Genomic DNA, 22,275 nt, shown 5'->3' on the forward strand with positions numbered 1-22,275 from the left:
TTTCTGTATCTTCTGTAGTTTTTTCTATCCTTGTAGTTCTTGTAGCCACCATTTGGTTGTGCTTTCGGCCAGCCCCTGATGCAAGAAGTTAGGAAAACGTAACAGTGTACTCTCCTGTTATCGTTGTTATTTTTGGGATTTTCGCGTTTCTGTCGTACACGATGCAATTTACAACCCTTAAGGGCATAAGTAAGAACCGCTCCACAACAAGATACTAATCGAAATATGTTTCAGAGATAATTGTCCTCGGTAATGGGCATGTTCATTTTCGAATATACAGTGAAAAAAGATGGTCACAATATATATTCCGGTATATTATGCAGGGGGTGAAAAGGATATTTTTTGTTGAAGATAGATTTTCAGTGACATTTTCAGCTTCTTCTGGTAAGACTTTGAAACAATAGCAACAAAATACTATTAGGCTATGCAAAAGATATATGACTCCAAAGACTTTATCCTTACTCTCTTTCCACAGCTGTTCGTCTATAGATACTTTCCTAGTAAGCATCAACTGCATTCAGGCAACGTTAGTCGCTGCCACCCTACTTAACTACTATGTCCACAAAGTGGTCATACTCAGTTTTTTCATTTTGTCTTCTCCCGATGTTTTTGCTTCTTGCTTCTCACTATAAACCAAATAGCTAAATTGTCAAGGGAAACTAGTGGATTTTTTTCGCTTTTTTTTCAGCACCGTGCCGGCTATCCTGGCGTTTTCGTTAATAGTTTTCCAACTCATTTTAATTACTTTGCTTTTAAATTAATTACTTAGGTGCTTAAGGAGAGAATAGGAGTAACTCTTGGCTTCTTTTTGTAGTTAGCGTGTACTTTGCTTTTATTAAACGCTAAATAAGCATTTTGAAATCGGAGTATTTAAGAGGATTAATAAATGTAGAAGGTAATTTTAAGTAATAGAAGCAACAAGATTCTGTTTGGGATACTTAAGAGAAAAGTAAGATATATCTTGTGGATTATTCATAACACTTTGGAAAACGGCAAGGTAGAAATACGAATCCTGGAGTCAATTTAGTGGTCAAGATATCTAATAGAAAAAAATACTAAGCCGTATTTTGTGTTTCCCACTCCCGTAGAAAAATGTAGTGCAAAATGATACCCACCGTTGTATGTAAAGGGATTCACAGACCACATATTTTCGCCAAATTTCGTGCCAATGGGTTTAGTCGGTACCGAATAAATCGGGTGTGACAGACAGATAGACAGACTGACCGAGTAAAGCTCTGGTAGTGGCCCTTAAACCAGTTCTAAGGTGGTTCGCTGAATAACTTTCTACCGACGACAGAAAGGGAGGGTAACCTTTCAGATAGGCAGTTCGGATTCCGAAAGACAAGATCTACTTGTCAATGCAATTAGTAGAGTGACGAAAATAGCTGAGGAAGCAGTAGAGCCCAATAAATCTTACACCAAAATGAGTCCTGTCCCACTTTAAGTGTGCCTATTTTGACTCCTTGCTCCTTTGCAATTTACGGGAAAACTAATCCTATTTTCGGAAAGCACTAATCGAGACTCACACCTTGGTGGAAAAAGAAATTTACGTCCCCCATTTGCATGTGCGAAGAGCCCCTTTAAACTCCACGTAAATTTATGTCACTCATTGTATGTGTGATATATCATAGTTTCCATATGCCCACCGAATTTCGTTTGATTCGGTGTAGCTGTTTTGGAGAAAAGTGCGTGTGACAGACAGACACACAGGCAGTGAATCGATTTTAATAAGGTTTTATTTTACATATCGTACATATTTCGAGAGCAGCTTTCATGGGAAACCACTAGAGATCAAGTGGAAAATAATTAAGCAGATTATTTTGAGTGAAATCAAAAGAAACCGTTTGATATTGGCATTAGTCTTGGTTTTCAATCAATTTAATTTACATAGAGAAATGACATACTTCTTTGATTAATCATGCTATCAAAACTATGCGACTTTAATTTAGCCAAAATATAAACAAATCAAATAAAAAGCAACTTAACAGAAATAGAACAGAACATAACAACTCATAATACATACATGACTGACCTTTGATGTGTGTGTCCTTAAACTTGATTCCGTTGCAAATCCTTTGCCGCAAATATTACAATGAAATGGACGATTTTTAGCTCTTTCAACTTGCGCATCATGATTTCGTAAATGCTGTTGTAAATTTGATAATTGTATAAATGCACGACCACATTCAGGTAAATGGCATTTATATGGTCGTTCACCTGTAATATTTTTTTTATAAGAAAATGGGAAATATTTACTAAAGAAGAGCACATCAGATAGTTAATATAGAGCTTAATTTAACCTTATTCTAACCTCTAACTTATTCTAACTTATAACTACAAATCGGCTGGTATTCGACACGATACAAATCCCACTGCCACCAGTGAGATTTGAACCACGACCTTCCGTACGATAACTTTGTGCTCTAACCACTCAGCTATCCGGACACAGCTTTGAGAATGGATCCGTTAAAGAAATCATCAATTTCGACCCTCGCACTTCCCGCCTTTCCAGCAGATGCCAAAACTAAGACTGAATTCGGAAAGTAATAATTGTGACGTTTCATTTAATACCCAACATGACCATGATATTCGGCGAAAAAAATTGACAACCCCCTTTTGTATGTTCCATCATCTTTGGGTGTTGTTGGATTGACGGCACTCTCTGGATGATGGCCTCATCTGTCTGAATATTCTCCATCACCCCATCATCATCTACCGACTCTGTTATTTATTTTTGGTTCATTATTGACATGGGGTTTTCTGATGGTAAAGCACCTAAAATGTCATCCAGTCCGCCCACTGCATCATATTCAGTAACTGTGACATTATCTGCAACAACTTCAGCCACAATAGGCCAGTATCATCGACATTATAAATTGGACAAGATATCAGATGCAATATCGGCAGGCTTCAGTTCACCAAAAATATCTAATTTTCTGATACCCATGACGAGTCTTAAAGTATCTGAACCAGCCTTCAGAAAATTTGCAATCGGTATCGATGTTCAAGTCTTGTTCAAACTGTTTGGCTTGTTCAACAATCATTGGGCCGGTTATAGGTTTACCCTCAGATCTTCTAGCTGAAAACCAAAGATACAAAACCGAATCTAGTTGGTCTGCATAAGAGCTGGAGAGACGCACGTTTGTCACCCTTGGGATGCCGGTTTATCAGGCGTGGAATTTCAGTCTATTAACTTTATTTGAACAGTTATCTACATGGAGGGTATTTTGGGGCTAAGGTGTCATGTAGGACCATAATCATGATTTTTTTTCTAATTTTACTGGTGGTTAGTGCTGATTAAAGTGACCTCTTAATGTTTATTCGACACTGAAGAGACCTCTTAATGACCCACTCACTTTTCAGCTTCGCAACCGGCTTCAAAACTTATACCTGATTGGGAAAAGTACTAATTGGGATCTTTTATTTAATACCCCACATTACTATATTCGATGAAAAAAATTAAACCTTTATTTCGCGTGTATGGGGATTTCCCCTCCCCCACTTAATTTCAACGTAGAATGGTATAACTGCATGCATGAGTGGTCACAGTCGCTACTTTTCAACCAAACTTCATGTCAAAAGGTGTAACCATTTCTGAGAAAACTGCGTGTGAAAGACAGTCGGACAGACAGACAAACCTGTCCGGAGTTCCAGATCTCCCATCAGGCGCGTCTTTTCGTGTGTATAAGGGAATGTTCGGCAGACGCGTACGAATATGAACTCGTACGTATTGGGAGTTGTGCGTGTTTGGGCATGTTTACGCACAAGTAAGGTAGGTGGGAGAAAAACACCCAGCCGTGGACAAAAATGGCTATGGGAAGGACACCCAGAGCAAGAAACTAATATGGAGTAAGAAAGGAGAGAAAAATTTACTGTGCGAAGAATCGGGGGGCTGGGGCTAGCAGGCTCCCAGTCGTCGATATCCCTCGACTGCAGTGCCTCGATGATGGATTACTTGCCCAACATTGCATCGAATACTACCAATAGCCTGGAGAAAGAGGCATTTAAAAGTACATCACTCCCGAGAACGCCTGTTCGAAAAACACGGAAAGATGCTTCAGAGATTGGTCATTCATCAGCTTACAGTGGGGTGAGCAAGGACCACAGTTGGCAGAAAGAAAAGTGATATAGCATATGCCGATATTCGAGGAAGGTCACATCCGATCCGAAGTTGATGGACCTTGGAGAAAACGGGTCATTTTCCGGTTCAAGGAGCAGGTGTCTCTCAAGCATTGCTTTAGATGCCTCGAACTTAGCTACCGGTGACTATGACAGGTCAAAACTACTTTCAGAGACCATCTATGGTAAGGGAATCAAAGCTGCCGTAATTATCAATGTGGTTGCACACCTGAAGACTCGGAACAAATCCTGTTCCACTATCCACGATTTTGCTGAGAGAGGAGGATCCTGGAATCCTGCCGGAAAATCAGCATAACCCGCAGAACATCGTCGGGAAATGCTAAAGTCGGAGGGAAGCTAGTGTACGCAACCAAAACGATACACGACACCAACAACATAACTAAAAATATCGACACCAGTTAATGGTTAAGCTACCTCCATGCTCTTCTTTCATCTAATTAAATTAAATCAGGTGGAAATTCACTCCGACACAAGAAGAATGGGGGCTAATAAGGATAATTGTTGTTCAGTTAATTGCGCTTCCCGATGTGCCCTCTTCCACACTCTCCTTTCAAACGATTTTTGCCAAATTCGCCTCCTTTCGATTAGGCGAAAAAAAATCCTTAACGACAATACCAGAAACTGAAAAGTTTCCTGTTCATTGGATTCATTCTTCGAGTCAGGAGTGGTAGTAGTGGCAAACGAAACAAAGAAATATTATATTAGGAAGGATTCTAAGTAAAAACTAGTCCTGCTGGTTAGTCCAGTCGTTTCAGAGCACACATACGTTCTATTTAAATGAATATAGAAAAAAAAGAATCGAAATTAGATCTAACGGAAAGGATACGAACATAAAAGCAACACTAAATTACTCCCCTTTCCTTTTGTATAAGGAAAGCCATACCCAGAAAAAAAATTTTATATCGTTTTCAAAATCGGTTTTGGAATTCTTGAGAGTAATACTTCACAAGTTATCAAAGTAATAAGACAAAAAAAAAATTAATAACGGTTCGGGACATCCTACGAGTTAAGCATAAGAGATGCGTTAAGATGAAAATGATGATGATGAGATGCGATGGGTCGTCGTGGGAAGTAGGATCCTTCGAGACCGGTTCATCCCTGTTTTACTTCCGAACACAAATACTTTTGAATACGATGAAACCCTTTTCAGTCAGATTTTTTTCTTTAGATTGCGTGCATTTATAAGAAACATAAAAAACTGGAAAGTTTTCATTTCCAACTGGCGCTATATTACAGATGAAAAAAAATATCTTTTTTTTTTCGAAACAAGATATGTATAGAAAAATCTCATTCAAGGAAAATATTTAAGGGGTCCTGGGAGAGAACTTTCATTTGATTTGGATTATTCATTTTGTATCTGTTGAACGGGTGATTGAGGAATGTTTCGTATGTGGGTTGGATTTAATTATTAAAAGATACTTTTTTGTTAGGAGTTGATTACTACATGTACTCTAACGCCAATGCCATCGGCACAAATTAGGAGCTTCTTCTTCATAGAGACCAACTGCTCCAAGGAACTAAGATAAATTAAAAACGGGGTAGGCAGTATAGTCCTTTGTGACGATGAGGCATATGTGATCACCAGGATATCTATCTCTTGTCTTCTATCGAAGGATTTTTTGAATGTCCACACCGAGATCTTGCTACTTCACTTTTCTTCTCAAGGTCCGCTCATCTTGTCGTGGAGAGAGCCTTCTTGCTTTCGATCTTCGGCCCCGTATATCAATTCAGGATACTAAAGATAGTAGATACAGGTATGAGGATTATACAAATTCAAATTAAACTCCATAATCGGTGTTAGCACTGTGAGTGCCTGTGAAATCAGTATCAAATTATTATTGAGAAAAGAAGTGGCACGGAAGTGGGCACCTTAACAATAAAGGAATATGGAACCAGAAAAGAATACACTAATCAAAATTTTTCCTTAACTCATCAACCAATTCTTTTCCCTGCTTACGTTAAACATCTTTGGACCAGTTTTTTTTCCCCGTTTTGCACTTAATAATAATGACAAGATGATAGGGCTGATATCCTCGCTTACAACAACGACACCAGTGAAAAGGAACATTTGTAGGCATAAAAAGCGAGAAATACAAATTAGGGGATGAATAAATGATTAAAAACTTTCCGTAGTTTTTTCTTCATTCCCACTGTGTATCTAATATCACAGATTTTACGTCTGCTATGAGAAACAAACTGGTCCGTCGGTAGTGGTGAGTCCATCTCATTAACATATAATAATATAACACACAGTAGTTGGTATGAATCAATTATATCCAGTTTATCCTCTGGTGTTTCCTTAATTTTTCTTCGCTCTGAGAATAATATGTAGCGTATCTTTTGCATTGTATTCCACAATGCAGTAGAATAATTGGTGTAGGAAAGGGTTACAAAGGAAGGAAGAATCCATTCATTTACTCGACTAACGTACAAAATCGATGGCACAGGCAGAAGAGTTAAGATTGAAGAAAAGGTATCCTGTACCCAGAGGGAATCAACCGTTTAAGGACACAAATAAAAAAGAATGAAAAGATATCTGCCTATCACGATGGATTTTTCCTTGATTAATTACAAAGTTGCATGCAATCATTGAAGTAAGGTTGAAAATTGTGCGAGTGGCATTCAGAGGAATGTATCCTTTCCCGAGTAGTTAGTTGTTGGGTTTAGTTGGAGGAGGGTGGAAAAAATCAAACATACAATTTTGAATTTAACTGAAAGTTAGTAGAATTCGCAATCTCCGCTTCTGAAGGTGTCACTGAGACACCCTGTCATAACTCCTGGATTTGCGGCATTGCTTAAGACGGGTGGCTTTCCGCTAAATAACTGGATGGTTAATCCCCACGAGGTCCTATCGTCCGTCCCAACTGATCGGCTTGCCATCGCAGACTGGTTGGCATGACCTCCGACCAGCTTTCTGTATACTCTCTGGATTTTATGGCAGCCATCCGACGATGCCTTTCATTTCAGGGTTCGCAAACGTCAAGCGCTCTCTATCATCGGGCGTCCCTCTGATTCTCTAGGTTGGATCTCGCCCGTAGCGGGTGGATTTAAAATCTTCATACAGAGCCTCTGGGCCTGAAGATGCCATCGGATGACTTGCTGTCACCAGCTGGCCTGTATTGATACCCCGCCTCTATGATCCTTCAAGAGTGTCTGTACCACGCTGGATCGGCAAGTCCACTAAAAATTTACAGCTTACGGTCATGGCAGAGTCGCTGGAAAGAAGGTGTAGACGCCCAAGGAGAGTATTTGTGTACACAATTAGGAATAGGAAATAGGAAGAAGAAGTGGTGTCAGTGGGACAGTAGCACCCACTAAGAAAAAAACTTGAATGGAGCTGAAAACGACCCTAGGATTATGAGTGACTGCCAAATATTATCAGATGAATCACATCCAGGAAGACGCAATGAAAATGTTATAATAGACAAGGATAAAACTCATATATTTACCCTCGTTTTTCTTATAGTAATTTTACTACATCTCCCTCAAAATAATGGTTCGAAATAACGAACAAGCTCTGTTTTTTGTGTTCGTTATTTGGAGTGTCTACTGTACTTAGAAAAATTATCCCCAACGGTGCGGTATCCACAAAAAGGAGTAATCTTTAATAATTCCAATTACCATAAAACAGGTCTCGTCTGTTTGTTCATCGTGAAAATAAAGTTGTCCATTAAGTACACTGTTATTGCCTCATTTTTAATATTCGACCCAACCAAAAAAAAAACGAAAATATATTTAATAAAAATAGAGTGCTGCTTCCGAAAAGGATAAATGAGCACGACAGATGGGGAGTGTAGCGCGAGTGGTAACGGAATGGAAAAAGGATTACACTAACTCCAGAGTGTAATCATTTAATTCAATCGTTCCCAAGAGCACACTACATGGAAAATAAAGTCTTCAATCATCTTGTTGCCTGCTATCTATTGTCGCTGCGATTCTGGCCATGGCTATCCTTTCTAAAACATCAAGTCTACGCTCCAAAGGACATTAACACACGCGGTAACATTGTCGCCACAAAAACTGGAGCGGGCTTTTCTCCTATTAAACGGTCGTCCTTTTTTATAGCACCGCGAAGAAAAAAAAAAAACAGAACAGAAGCCCATGAAGGAGACGATTAATATTCAGCTCTAGGGGAGTCAGGAATGCGGCATACCAGGAACATCGATAATAATTAACCTTATATAAAGTTTTCAATGGAAAAATGATCGAAGGTTGAAAAATGACGTGCCGTGTAAAAAGCACTGTGAATAGGGTCAAATGTCCTGTCCTGTCCTAACTTTTCATTGTAGGGGTTATTGCATTTCTTGTTTTTTTTTTTTGAAATAGAAAAGGAATACAACGCGGTCAAGTCATTCAAGTCACGTTTACTTTAGCGATTAACCATTTATTTTTGGTGGCGGGCATCGTCAAAAGTATGATCCAACGAAAATATTGTGGGTGACAATGATAACAAGGAATATCGGCGAAGGAAGCGAAAAGCCGGTCTGTGAAGTTTACAGTCGCCTTTCGGTTAGGGACCGAATGATTTGGGTCCTGCTGTTACCGGTTTTTCTTCCTTTTTTTCAGTGATGACTCCGCGTTAGAAATTCACCGAGCAGGACAGAATTCAACAAGTGGCTTTCTGTGGAATTTCATTTGGTTTCTAGTTCAGTTTGAATATATTGGCTCCGTATTCGGTGAGTATGCATTTGGGCAAATGTGTAAGGTTTTGGGTGAAACTATAGGGGTGACTACGATTTAACTTTCCACTTCACTCAAACTCATAAATTTGACAAAGTAACATGTGTATTGTTGCGGAGCGATGGCGACGGCAGAGGTCCGCTCTTGTTGGCAGTCGGAAATAAAAGGAAGTGCTCCCGTCGCTCCAGGACTTTACAGAGGCCCTCATATGGTGGGTGCAGCGGCCACTCTTTTGAGGTCCTCCAAGCCTGTATCGAGGTTCCTGGGGGTGCAGGCCTCCGGAGTTGTGTGTCGGGAAGGTTGAGTCGACCATAGTCTCGAAACCACGTCCTTGAGCAGACGCAGCCCGATGGAATCGCTTAACCCTGTTCTGATATCCAGTCGGCAGGGAGCCGCAGATTCAAGGCCGTGAAAACACGGCAGTTTGTCAATTTATGCGTAAATTCAAGACTGAGTGGAACAGGGTATCGGTCGGGAATTGTCGCAACCAGTCGCAGGTTTGACGGTATTGAGGTGTTTGGACGAGGTACGGGGAGAACCGACACCTCCTGCAACAGAGCAATGAACTATGCTTGATTGGTACGCTAAATTTAAACGCGGCGTACAAACAGCGATGAAACTAGTCTGTGTACCGATCCTGCAGTTAGCATATATAAACGATTTACCTATTAAAGGATATTGCCAGGAATTCTTCTACAACTAATCCTATAATGAAATATCACAAAAAATCCGGAACCAATCAATAAATTCCAAGATGCCGCTTAACTCAGTGACCACTGCCCAATTAAGCGATTAACTTCAATCCTGTTTCCTCGATTTCCGACCAATCAATCCACACTAATTTACCTTCCCATAAAGGACGAGAAAAGAGAGCCTTTACTATAGTCCCTTTACGCCACTAATTCATTCGACCGTTTAATTGATGGATAAACAATTGAATTAACTTTACGATTGAGCAGCTCCAGAGATTGAGTTTTATTTTGGTTTTACAAACCCTCATCAATTCCTCCACCCATTTTCATCATGAATGTTCGTCCAATGCATTTTAATTCCCATTTTTTTTTTTCAACTGAACATAATTTCACCCAAACGGGATGAAAATTCCCACAGTTCTTTTTTTTACTAGCTGGGCTGGCTGACTGGCCGGCCGGCCGACTGCTTGCCGTTTCCTTTTTGCTCTTGATGGAGCCGCTCAACCATTTGTGGGCATAAGTACCAGCAGTCGACAAGCAGAAGCCGGTCAACGTGAGCAAGGACAAGGAAATGGGGGTTCTATTGGGACGAATAGAAAGGAGTGTAAAAAAAAAAGCCATTATAGGCAATTAAATGAAAAGCTTGTGAAAAGCACGTACAAAATAATCACACTTTTTATCAACAAAGCGTTCCCCAGGAAAGTGTTGAAATTCTTGCTATTTTAACAGCCACGAGGGATGCTGCCGACCCCGGCTAGAGTTGACTAAACTGAACACGATGAAAACTAAAGAAGAAAAAAATCATGTTCAGAAAATCTTATCGTTATGGCTGGCATGCCGTGGTAGTCCTTAGCGTAGAGAACTTCGCCGTAAAAAATGGGTTTAATGATTTCCATTGCTGGCAGTGGTACTTATTATGAATAAAAAAAATGCAGCACTTTGCTCCCATGAGTTTTGAGGGAGCTAGGCATTCAGTGTTTGAAAAATTTCGACGGTTATTCTTTGGAGCATTTTTTTCGTCTTCTCGTTTCACCGTGTACACTTTATGTCAGGTTGTGTTTGAGCTGGGTTGTCGACAAAAAAAAAAACAATTTGTAGCACATCATAACGTCGAAAGCTTGATAATGGCGTTAAAAGGACATTTCACAATGATTCGCACAGTGAATGTACGGTAGTGAGGGAAAAAGTTTCAACCTGCATAGTGAAGTACCTGGCAGGATAAATAAACTCGGAATTTCGGGGGCTGAAAAAATGTCTCCATCAGCGGAGCTCATTAGGAGCCTCAACATGTCCTTTCATAGAAGCGCCTTGATTCACAACCCGATCACTATTCACTACTCCGTTAAAACCTAGGACGGCAATATCTATTTCAAGGATTTGAAGCAAATTCTCCGGTCTACCTTTCGTCCTCCATAAGGACATGTCGGTACGATGGCAGTTAGGCATCACTTCGTGGGTATTTGACTGTTGGGAATTATAACGTCAGACATGATTACACTATTAAAAGGCCATTCATTTAGAAGGCTCCTTTCTAAGATTTTCCTTTCATAGTTGACTTTCTGGTCCCTTTGCTCGCTTATGCTATTCACCGCGATTTTTTCGAGATCTGACAAAAAATTGCCAACGAAAAAAAAGCTAGACAATGTTTGAGCGGTGAGTCCTTCCTCGTAATTAAGCGCGAAACTATGACATAATTAAGCGTGTGCAAGTACTGTTTTTTTCACCACTTGTTCCACTGCGTGTTTGCACTTCATCAACACTGGATTCAAGTGGGTATTAATGGATAATTAAAATTTATTTTGCCCTCAATAAAAAAGAGAGAATATGACTTGATTACCAGATGGAAGAAAATGAACGTTAGCTTATTTTTGCGGCCCCTATTTCTCTTCCCTTTACTATGTGACCAACCTCAGTAAAAAAAAACGATTAATACGGATCTGAAGTCTTCAAAGGTAGCTTCCCTGCTGAAATGCAGATGGTAAAACATCGTCCAACAATTTAGGGAATCCCATCATGAGATTGGGTTGAACAAGGCAAGAGTAAGAGAGTGCGTTCAGTGAAACAACCTGTTGTGCTGGACCGAGTACTAATTGGATTGGTGTCAGGTGCAAAAAAATAAAGCTGGCCATAAGTCAGCCAAAACCGGTAAATAAACTTTTTAAATGACTTTAAAAAAACATCTGCTGATGATGATTATGGTAACAGAGGAAACGAGAAGGATACGAGGAGGAGGCATGGTATCGAGTGGAAACACTTTTTCAAGTGAAAAAAAAAAATAGGATGGAATTCGCTTGACGATGACAGCAATGATGATGGTGACGATGAGGTTTGTTAGGTATGCAGGACAGGGTAGCACGGTGAAAAAAGATTTATGGATTAGCTTTGAAAATTAGATCTTATGCTGGTCTTCAAAGTAGTGCAGATACTTTTCACAAAAGCTGAGAAAATTGCATTCTCCTGTCGAACCAAAGCTGGACTAGGAATTTCCTTGAGGTGTAAGATGAAGCTTAATTCCAATCCAGTCCAACACGTTTAAATTTTATTCCAGAAAAAAAAATTTAATCATTTCTAAAAAAACTATGCCAGAATCAGACGGGATTTAAAAAGCCGTATTGATCCCGTAGGGTCAGTGTAGAAATTACTTGGAATTTTTTGAATAAAAAGGTTCAAAGAAAATTTCAGGGAAATGCATATGATGGAAGATATGTTAAACTATTGGAAAATAAATAATTTTGTTTGATTTCACCGACATTTCGACGTTTGTTTCGTCTACCTAAAATCTATCCTGTGAGAATACTACGCCCCGTAGATACACGCAAAGTATCTGGTGCTTAAGGGGGGAAGCCACATTAGAAAGTTTTTAGAAAGGACTTTTTTTTATTACTGGAGCAAGAATGTGCAGGGCCCATGAGCCAGTGGCAGATTAGATGGTATAGGGTCCCCAATCAAAACTCTGACTGACTCCCTAGCACACTTAACTTATGAAGAAAGCATATCAGCATTTCTAGACTGTATACCTAAGAAACTTATGATTTATTAATGCAAATCAATAATTAACTCACCTGTATGTAATCGTGTATGTTGCTGCACATGCGACAGTTGCTTAAAACGTCGATCACAATATGAACATTTATATGGTTTCTCGCCTGTATGAACTCGTATATGTTGGACCAATTGATGATTACTAGAGAAACTTTTTAAACATTGCTGACATTGATGTGGTTTGACTTCGGCACTCATTCCTGCACTTAATCCGACACGTGGTAAATGTTGGATTTGTTGCATTGCGCTTTTGTGCATGAATAACTGTTGGCGTTGTTGTTTCCAATGGTGAAACATGTTAAAAAAAAAAGAATAAACAAAAAAAAGGAAGCAGTTTAATTTCGGTCTAGGTTTAATCAGTATCTTATTAAAGAGAAACAATCGTTTTAGTAAAATGGCGTATTTCTTTCAAACTGCCATTTATTTTCTCTACGAAATCAACATAAAATAAAAGTGAGTATAGGAATTAAAGTAAATAAAATTGGGAAATTTTATTGAATGTTCAGTAAACAGTTAAAAAAAAAAATATAATAATTCGTATGGAGAAAATTAAGTAGCATTTTCATATTTCTGTAATATCAGTGAGATATCCTTATTGACTGGAGTAATACTGGAAAGTCCCAGTAATGTTTGATTTGACTTAAAATCTTACATAATATCATATGACACTTTTGGGTTGAATGACATTCGGAGCAGCATGGATCAAGAAGACGCCTAGAGGCTGAGGGAATTGACACGGAAGAGAAGTGCAAACAAAGAAGGTCGCAGGATTGTTGTGAGGAGTTGGCAGCGGAATCAGTAAAGTTGATGGAAGAAGGAAAGATTTGGTGGGGGGGGGGGACGAGTGTGGGATCAAAACCGTTTCAAATTACGAGGGATAATGGCGGCCTCGACGCTCAACAAGTATCTCTTATGCACTATTTTAATCATCGACTTCCTAGTGGAGCGTACAGCCTTGAAATGAGTAAGGTCGACATCATTCTTTGAAGCCGGAAACTTCTTCGTTTCCGGCGGATCTAAGTAGTTTTTATTCCTTTGTATCATTTTTTAGAATAAGTTGAAGGTTTCTTACTCATCCAATTATAAGATGCTCAAAACATATGGCATCAATACAGGAGGTGATTAAGTTATTCCGGTAAAAAACAAACCAGAACAATCAAGTATTTATTCTAACTGACCAAGTCTAAGTTGAAAGACCGCTTTAGTGATAAACGGTAGCATCTAATGTGAAACATGTACAAATCTCAAGACAATAGTAATATTACAAAATAGGAACAAAGAAAATCCTCATGCCATCTTAAATACTCCTGCTATATAATGACCCGTCCAACAAATCCAACTAGTATCTGTTGTTGCGTAGGTATTAAGTGTTTTCTGCAATAGCTGCATGCAGCGTATCTCGCCGCATGTAATAAAAACAGTAAACTAAAAGGAATAGTGTACAAGAAAGAAACGGTAAAAAGTAGATAATAAAATAAGATACCCAAAAAGTCTAGTTGGGAGAAAAAAAAATACCGAATGCCTTTCCACAATTCTCATTTTATATATGTATAAATGATGTACGGTCAGTGTGGTACGTACGCCTGCCATTTATAGATTTTGCTTAAGGAATATGCATTTGGAGGAAAAGTATTTTTAATTTTCATAGGAAAGCTTTTGCTAATTTGCACTTATTTTTAGATAATTTTCTATTCTCAGATTAAAGATTTTCGTTATTTATTTTTTGTTTTTTTTTTTTTTATTAAATGATATAGCCCGTTAAGGAATTGCATCTTCTAATCTCAACCGAGTTTACATACATATATATGAGATGCAAATCAAGACCCACAGCAAGCATAATCTGAAAATTGCCCGCGCTAAGATTGTCTATCTAGCGAGTCATAAAGTGCATATACAAGTCTTTGAGTAGAACTGGATGCGAATGGCCATTTCTATTTGTTCTGCTCCTATTTTAAAAAAAGATGCATGAATCTTGTATGAACAGTATTTTTTTCTTAATTGCAGGATATCTATTCATCGCTTCCCTGGATAATTATGGATCTATCTAAACGTGAGTATTTCGTAGTAATAACTCTACTAGTCTAAAAAAATGTTATTGTCAATTATTTTCAATTGTAATTGCAATTGATACTATATCTTTGTAATTACTACAAAACTCGGTGAATTCAACAACAACGAGGTAAAAACAATAAGCAACATCCAAAAAATTTGATCATTTTCCACGCCATATGTATAAAGATACATTTATCTATGTTTCTCTTGTCCCCATACACTTGATATACGCATGTAAAATATTTCTTGTTGGTTAAGCTATTTTTCATATAATCTTTTTTCCCTCAATTGGGTTCAAATGATTTCTTTTTTCACCATTCACGTTTACCCAGCCGCCCAACGTTCCACGATCTAGCACGTATTCATACTGCCGCTCACAATTCAGATCTTAGCTGAGGAGAAGATCAACGTGCTCTGTGGGACTACACTGACAAAATAATAGTACAAAAAACAAAAAAGATGAAAAATAATAAAAAAAATGGTAAAAAATGCGCCAAGGAAGCAGAGAAGGCATTGAACTATCTATACTTGTCCTAGGTTAGTGCTCTGGAAAATATAAATATATTGATGTGTAAGCGTATAGACTTATATGTGTAAAAATGTACATATAGGTTCTGACGAGGCTGTTTTTTGTTTTGAATATTTTTTTTGTATTTATTCTACTACGCGATTTCGTGCAATGTGTTTTGCTGCTATTTTAGCTAGAGATCTTCTGTTCAAGGTGCATTTTGGCTTCGTTTTGGCCGCTAAATTTCTTTTCTTCCTGAAGATCTAATAGTTTTCTTTTTGGAAATGGTGTTATTTTACCTAGAACATTTATTGGTTCCAATGTTAGTGTGTAGTTTAATATCTAATATTGAGAATGCGTGGAGTATAAGCACAAAGCGTGGCGTAACGTTTCAACTGAAGGTTTATGGATGTTTGGATAGTTTTGTTTGCCCAAAACTGCCAAAAACATTTTAAGCCCTCAAAAATAGCAATGCCAATGTCGCAGGTAATTCTTGTTGTTAAAATTTCGAGTTCGGAAAAGCATTAAAATGGAAAAATATAAAGATATAAGAATCTGAAAGAAGGTCCTTTTGTTTTTTGAAGCGCTAACTAGTTTTTTGAATAGTTTTAAGCTTCCTCATAAATTGGTTTCGGCAGATTTGAAGTGAAAATAATTAGAAAGTGATTATCCAAAAAAAAGGATGACTAGTTTGGATAAATGATGTACATATGTAAAGCAATAGCAAAGCAACATAAATAGGTAAAATAAGACCAAAGATAGTTTTTTTCATCTACTATAGTTCCTCCGTCGGCTGCTCCAAATTTTACTTTTTGTTCAATCTAATTTTAAAATGTGTTATTCATGGGTTTTATATGATTCTATGTTTTCTGCAAACACATTAAGACTTTATAGGCTTTTAGTAATTACTGTATATGCATATCTAATTTAAAGCCTTCAACCCACCTACAACCACATACGTAAATCTTCATATGGTTCTGCAATATCGTATCTTTTTTATTCCTTTTTGCTTTTTCTTTTTTAAATATCTCCCAGAAATATCCCAATCCGATTTGTGTTGAGTAGGGTTATGGTATACGATGCCGACGGAGAATACTAAAAGCAGCAAAAAATACTAGCATTGAGTACAACACAAGGAACCCAGACCAGCATCAATTCAGAGGCCATTGCCACGCTCCGATTCTTTGATTATGAAGAAGTTTAATGTTATTTTTACATTTGTTTTTAGTTCTGGTATAATCTTTAGTAAAAACGGGTGGTTGGATACTTTTTTTTGTTTTTTGTTTTCTACTAAAATATCATTTAAAGAATTGACTGCGGATGTATATCGGAAAGCATTCTAATTTAATGCTGAATTGAGGTCCTGTCGATTTGACAAACCAATCATTTTTTCGCAACAAAAAATTGATATCCAAGGGGCTGTTTCGCTCTTTCAAAATATAATCAATTTTAAGATACTTTAAAATGCGGATACATATTGAAAAGGATTCTAGTTTCACGCGGAATTGAAGTTCTTTCGTTTCGAAAAAAAGCAATTCCTTTTTTCGGAACAAAAATTGTAATCCAAGGTGCTGTTTTACTCCTTCAAAATATAACCAATTTTAAGGTACTTTAAAACGAGATTAACAATGAGGGCAAAAGATAAGACAATTATTGATTCTCAAAAGGGATTTAGTTAAAATCTTCCTTAGCTCTTAGATGCAATGTACCAAACATTCGAATTATCAATGCATAAATTATAAATAACTGAATAATTATGAAAATTTTTCTAGATCTAAGAATATATTCACCACTCTAACAAGAAAAAAACAAAAATTGCCTCTGAAATGTGTATTTTTCCCCTCAGAAAGGGTTGCTTGCTCTCGACAAAAAAACTTTCACCGAATTACCATTGAGTCCTCTGAAAATTTTCAAAATCTATCTGAGATCTAAACCTAACATTACCAAGGATTTGAATATCTACTAAAGCACTTTGTTGTGTAGTTTGAAATCTTTTTTGGTAAGTTCGTTATTGTTGAAGCTTGTAAAGTTATCTTGTGAATTGATGAGTTCAGTTAATTAAAAAATCGAAGCAAATGAGATGTTTGTTCCTTTTTTTCTTAAATTTAACAATTTGAAGACTTTAGGTTTGGGTTATTTTGCATTGTTGATGGTTGTCAAATGTAATGCTATTTCTTTTGGTAGGTTTGTATCTATTGTTTGTATCTGAACTATTTTTAATGACCCACGATCGAAAAGTACAAGATAGTTGTCTTTTGGTTTCCTCTAATATGGATTCGTGAATAAACTGTTTTAATTTAAAAGAGCACATGGATTTATTTATGTGAATCAAATTGAAATTAGTACTAATTTTTTGGAAGTTGATTTAGTTGTTGTTTTTAAACTTTGCTGCAGAATTGTCATTGCACTATTACGAGCATAACTAATAACAATCGTAACACAATTTGCTGGATGGAACTTACATGAAATTTCTTTAGTTTGATATGAATTCTTTTCTCTCCTTGCAATACCACTAGCACACTTAATAAATTATAAACTGCATATATATTCTGTATTCCTTTAACAAACTTTTCATATTTTTTCGAAATTCCTCTAATTCAAAGGCACTAAACACAACATGGCACATCTGTTATCACTCATATTTTTTTTTTGGTTATCCACACGATAATGAGAGCAGTTAACTGATTTTCCTATTTTGTGAATTTTTACAAACAATCAGGAAAAATATCTGTATTGTATCGTACATTTTTAACGGGCGGCGCCACGACAACACACCAATATTACTACTCCTACTTTTTCGAGAATCCAAAAATTTCTGTTGCATTTTCTAACGCACTCCGGCTAAACCAAGGAGATTTTTTCCCAAAAAAAAAAACCGAAAAAAAAGACGAATGAAAAATAAAAACCTTTTTTAAAAAAGAAAATGTTTTGTTGTTGTTGTTGTGGTTGTTGCTAGTATTCTTGGCGTTTTTGTTGCTATTGCTGTTATTGCTAGCGTTTTTGTAACGTTGCACCATAACTTCGTTACTAGTTCGAACGAACGGAAAATGCACACATTTCACAATTGCGATGGAGAGACGGCGAACCACACATAGAACACACAAGAGAACAGGTCAGAAAAAAAGGCAAATCAAATCTTAAAAACTAAACAAAAAACAGGAAAATTCAACAAAAGAGAAAAAAAAATATCAGAAAATTTTTCATAAATATATATATCCAATGGATGCATATATATATATACAAACAAATGGTCATATACATGGTATTAATATGTACATATATATATATATTATCGGGGCAAATATAAAGAGGGAGGGGGAAACAGAATTTGCAAATAGAACTAAGCTAAGTGTGCGCAGCAATTGCAGCAAATTGCACGAGCGCAATGCAATTGTGCATGAGGAGATACATTCGCGCGCCTTTAACTGGTCGCAGCTTCGGCTGCTGTGGCAGCTACTTTTACAATTGCTAGTGTGTAGCTTAAGATGTTTGTACTTTTCCTACAGTTTCCAAATCCAAAATAGTAGAAAACAGACATATTGTATATACATTCTTTTTTTTTTATAACCAAAATAAGAAAATACAACAAAAGTAGTGAAAATCTTAAAATAAACAGAAAAGTGCAATTGCAATTATTGCACATCACAGAGCGCGTGGCCCTCGAGTCATACGCTGCATTCTAAAGAAGACGCGAATTATGTGCATAAGGGAAGGCGTGTGTTAATTCCTCGAGTAGAAGTACGTGTTCCTTCTCTCCAAACTATATGTTGATGCGAATACATCTACATATACTCATACTTTTTTTCTCAAGTAACGAGGCGGTGAATTCCGAATTGCATCCTACATTCACTTCTTGTTGCACACACGCTGCATGTATGACGTATCTCGTATGTGTTGCATACATATTTTTTTCGTATTTTGTGTGTTGGGGCTTTCTGCATTGTACGATGAATCTTTCTATGATTTCCAAGATCAACCCGCACAACGCTTAGCCCCGTTGGTAGGCCAAATGGATGCATCTTTCTGTCAGCTTTTCAGTTGCAGAATGCAACTCGAACTAGCAAGTAGTTCGTATCAGTAGAATGTGGTCAAGACCTTTGAGAATGTCCTTTATCGTCCTGATTGTTGTATGAAGGTATGGATTTCATTTGAAGGAATTGAAGGTTTATCGCATATAAGTAAATGCAATCAACCAACCAAGCAATAGATAGGAAATTGTACTTGTGAAAATTCCAAAATCTAGAAAAGTGTTTGATTAAAAAACCCTGGAAGCCATGTCAAATCAGGCCCTCGAATCATCAGTTAAAACTCTATTTCTAAAAAAAAACTAAAATCCTTCCGAGATCCTATGTAACTTTAATTACTACTAATTCTAAAAGTACTCTATATATACAGATAATTTCATATTTAGGATAGAATAGACGGAGTAGAACCATACCCTATGCAGTCTGGTCAACGATTATAAAAAATATACCCAAACTGCCCTCGGTTTTGCTTCACTCATAATACCAGTCAATAAGCCTTTGATTTCAATTACAAGAAAATACGATAGCTACTTAATTGTGTAAACCATCTGCGACATATTTTTACTTACCATATCTCAAAGTTGTTAACGCAGGCATTTGTATATAAAAAAACAAACACGCCATAGGGAATTTCCGGATTTTCAAAATAACAAAATATTTAAAAAAAAAGAAAACGATGACCCAATATTTTTTTGATAAATCAATTAGAAGGCAAAATTAGAATATCATCCATTAACAAATCATACGGCCAACATGCTATCCATTGTAAAATAATAAAGAAATCATTTAAATCAAGCCAATTCGGGACGAGAAAATGGTTTAATTACTATAAAAACACAAAAGCCAACACAGAAAACAAACACCTAAAATGTTAAAAAATGGAAAATATTAAACTTCAAATCAGTCAAATTCACGAATCCCAAACAGATTACAGTACTCTTTCCAAACAAAAATATATATATTTTCCAATAAGAGAGTCTGTTGAAAATAAATCTTTTTGTAATAATTACGTGGGGGTAGTAGGGAAAAAAAATAATATTTTTTTTTCCGAATTTTAAAGGGAAACCTAACGTTCAACTTTAAAATAAGAATAATAGCAAAAAATTGACTGAATCAAAAAAAATATATTTCTTGTTGTTTTTCTGGAAGAGTACTATACACAACGGAAGAGATGCCAACTCACTCGTTGCAGGGTTGACCAACATTCTTCTAAGGTTCGCTCGCTAATTGCCGCTGCACTATTCGATCTCGTCAACTGCAACTGTAGGAGTTATAATTGCATTGTTTTTGGTTCAGTTAGCACGAATCGAAGGTTATTTGTTTTTTTTTTTTGTAAATTTTCCCGAAATTTTAGAACACGGTACACAAACGCGTTGGAAATTTCAATGGACAAAATTCCGAAACACACAGTTTTGATTTATTTAAAAAAAAAGAAGGATTATTAATTGACATAGTTTAATTATCACAATCACCACATCAATCGCGAATTTATTTTCAAAACACAGAAAATATTTTATTATTTATGTTATTTTTAAGGCCAAAAGAAAAAAATTTAATATTTTTCCACAGGAAAATATTAGTGTTAATTTGTAAAGTTATAGTTGCATTACGGTGATATTCATATGGTTGGAAACAAGCGCGAATTTTTTTGTTTTGTTTTATATTTTATTGCGAAGTAGATTTTCAGGCCAAAAAGAGAAAGAATATTCCGTCCAGGAAGCAGATTTTTTTGATGGAAGAAAGAGAAATATACATAAAATACCATTAGCGATATATCCAGATGATACTTAATAGAATAATTTCTTGATTTTTGTTTTGTTTGTTTTCTAAGTTTTAATCCTGTATTTTTTTTACATTCCAAATATTGGTTTCTGAAATCAACAGTGATTATTGGCACGAAACTATTCACATTTATACATAAATAAAAACGCAATACGCACACAAAACACACATGGGATGTATGATATAAGCTTAGTAAATTAATGTAATTTATTTCCTTTTTTTTGTTGTTATTAAATTTACTAGGCTGAATCATTAGCATCACACAGACTTGAAGATTTAGCATCTATTTAAATTTCAAGGATACAAAAGTAGAGAACCTCTTTCAACTCAGGAAATTCCTGGAAAAATAGTTTTCCATAAAATAGATTTGCAAGTAAATTACAAATTATAATTATCATTAAATTACACAAGTCAGAACATCATCGGTTTAAAAAAATCTCACAAATGGTAGAATGTTAGCCGTCGGTAATCTTTCCTAGCAAAAAATTGCAAGACCTTCTTATATTTTTCACATTTCGGTATTCTGTTTTATTTTTTTATTGTACTAATTCTATAATCTATTGTGGATTTCGTAATTTCCTATTGTTTTTAATTCAGTGTGTTTCTGAAAACTACTATATGCTCGTGTAAAACATGCAGTGTAAGGTTTCAAAATTAATAAGTGATTTTTTGAAAGCAAATAATGACAATTGTGAAAATAACAATTGTAAATTAGAGCAGAACAATTTTGTAAATTTATCTAGAAATGCCGAGTTGCCACTCATAAAACACAAGAATTAAGAAATAAGAAATAAATAAAAAAAACAATTGTTTTATCTTTTAAACAAATTAATATATATTTTCCATTTTTTTTAAAATAAACAACAATAGCAATAACAAATAAAATATCAGATTTTACCAAGCAAACTTAACGTAATTACATGAAAGAAAGCTTGTAAGTTTGTGTGTTTCTTATTTACATTTTCTTCATCGCACTCAAAAGTCATAATGTGTAGAGATTTTTTTGGGTCACAATTTGGAATTTGAAATAAAAGAAAGTACTAATTCTTTATAATTATATTTGGAGGTCCGTTGAATTCGTCTTTTTCTCTGCTACAATATTCGTAATTCAATAAATACTGGTTAAGATTTTATTTTCACCTATTTTATATCACCTCACATTATAAGTTTGAAGGATTGTGCCGGTGTAGCGCTAGTGTTAATTAGAATTTTTACTTTTTTTAAGAACTAGATTTTTTTATGACCGAACAAAAGATATCAATATTATAAAATTTTTTTTGCCGGTTCACATTTTTCAATATTATTTAAAGTGCGGTCACATAATTTATTCCCAACAATTTGCCAATACGTGGAG

At 36.2% G+C, this 22,275-nt stretch overlaps 1 protein-coding gene across 8 annotated transcripts in view; it reads right to left on the bottom strand.

Moving 5' to 3' along the window:
• LOC119660968 (putative uncharacterized protein DDB_G0286901) overlaps positions 1-22,275 on the bottom strand; it is an 87,303-nt gene that overhangs the window by 23,706 nt on the left and 41,322 nt on the right. For 6 of the 8 annotated variants that reach the window (XM_038070032.1, XM_038070025.1, XM_038070027.1 and 3 more), the window contains 3 exons: positions 20,323-20,400; positions 12,575-12,818; positions 2,024-2,217 (listed from right to left, as the gene is read on the bottom strand). In XM_038070032.1, coding sequence (XP_037925960.1) covers positions 2,024-2,217; positions 12,575-12,818; positions 20,323-20,400 — 516 coding nt within the window. The remainder of the gene's footprint in view (positions 1-2,023; positions 2,218-12,574; positions 12,819-20,322; positions 20,401-22,275) is intronic. The other 2 variants (XM_038070031.1, XM_038070033.1) reach the window with 2 other exon arrangements.

Source organism: Hermetia illucens, chromosome 7, assembly GCF_905115235.1.
Source record: "Hermetia illucens chromosome 7, iHerIll2.2.curated.20191125, whole genome shotgun sequence".
NCBI classification, from domain to species: Eukaryota; Metazoa; Arthropoda; class Insecta; order Diptera; family Stratiomyidae; genus Hermetia; species Hermetia illucens.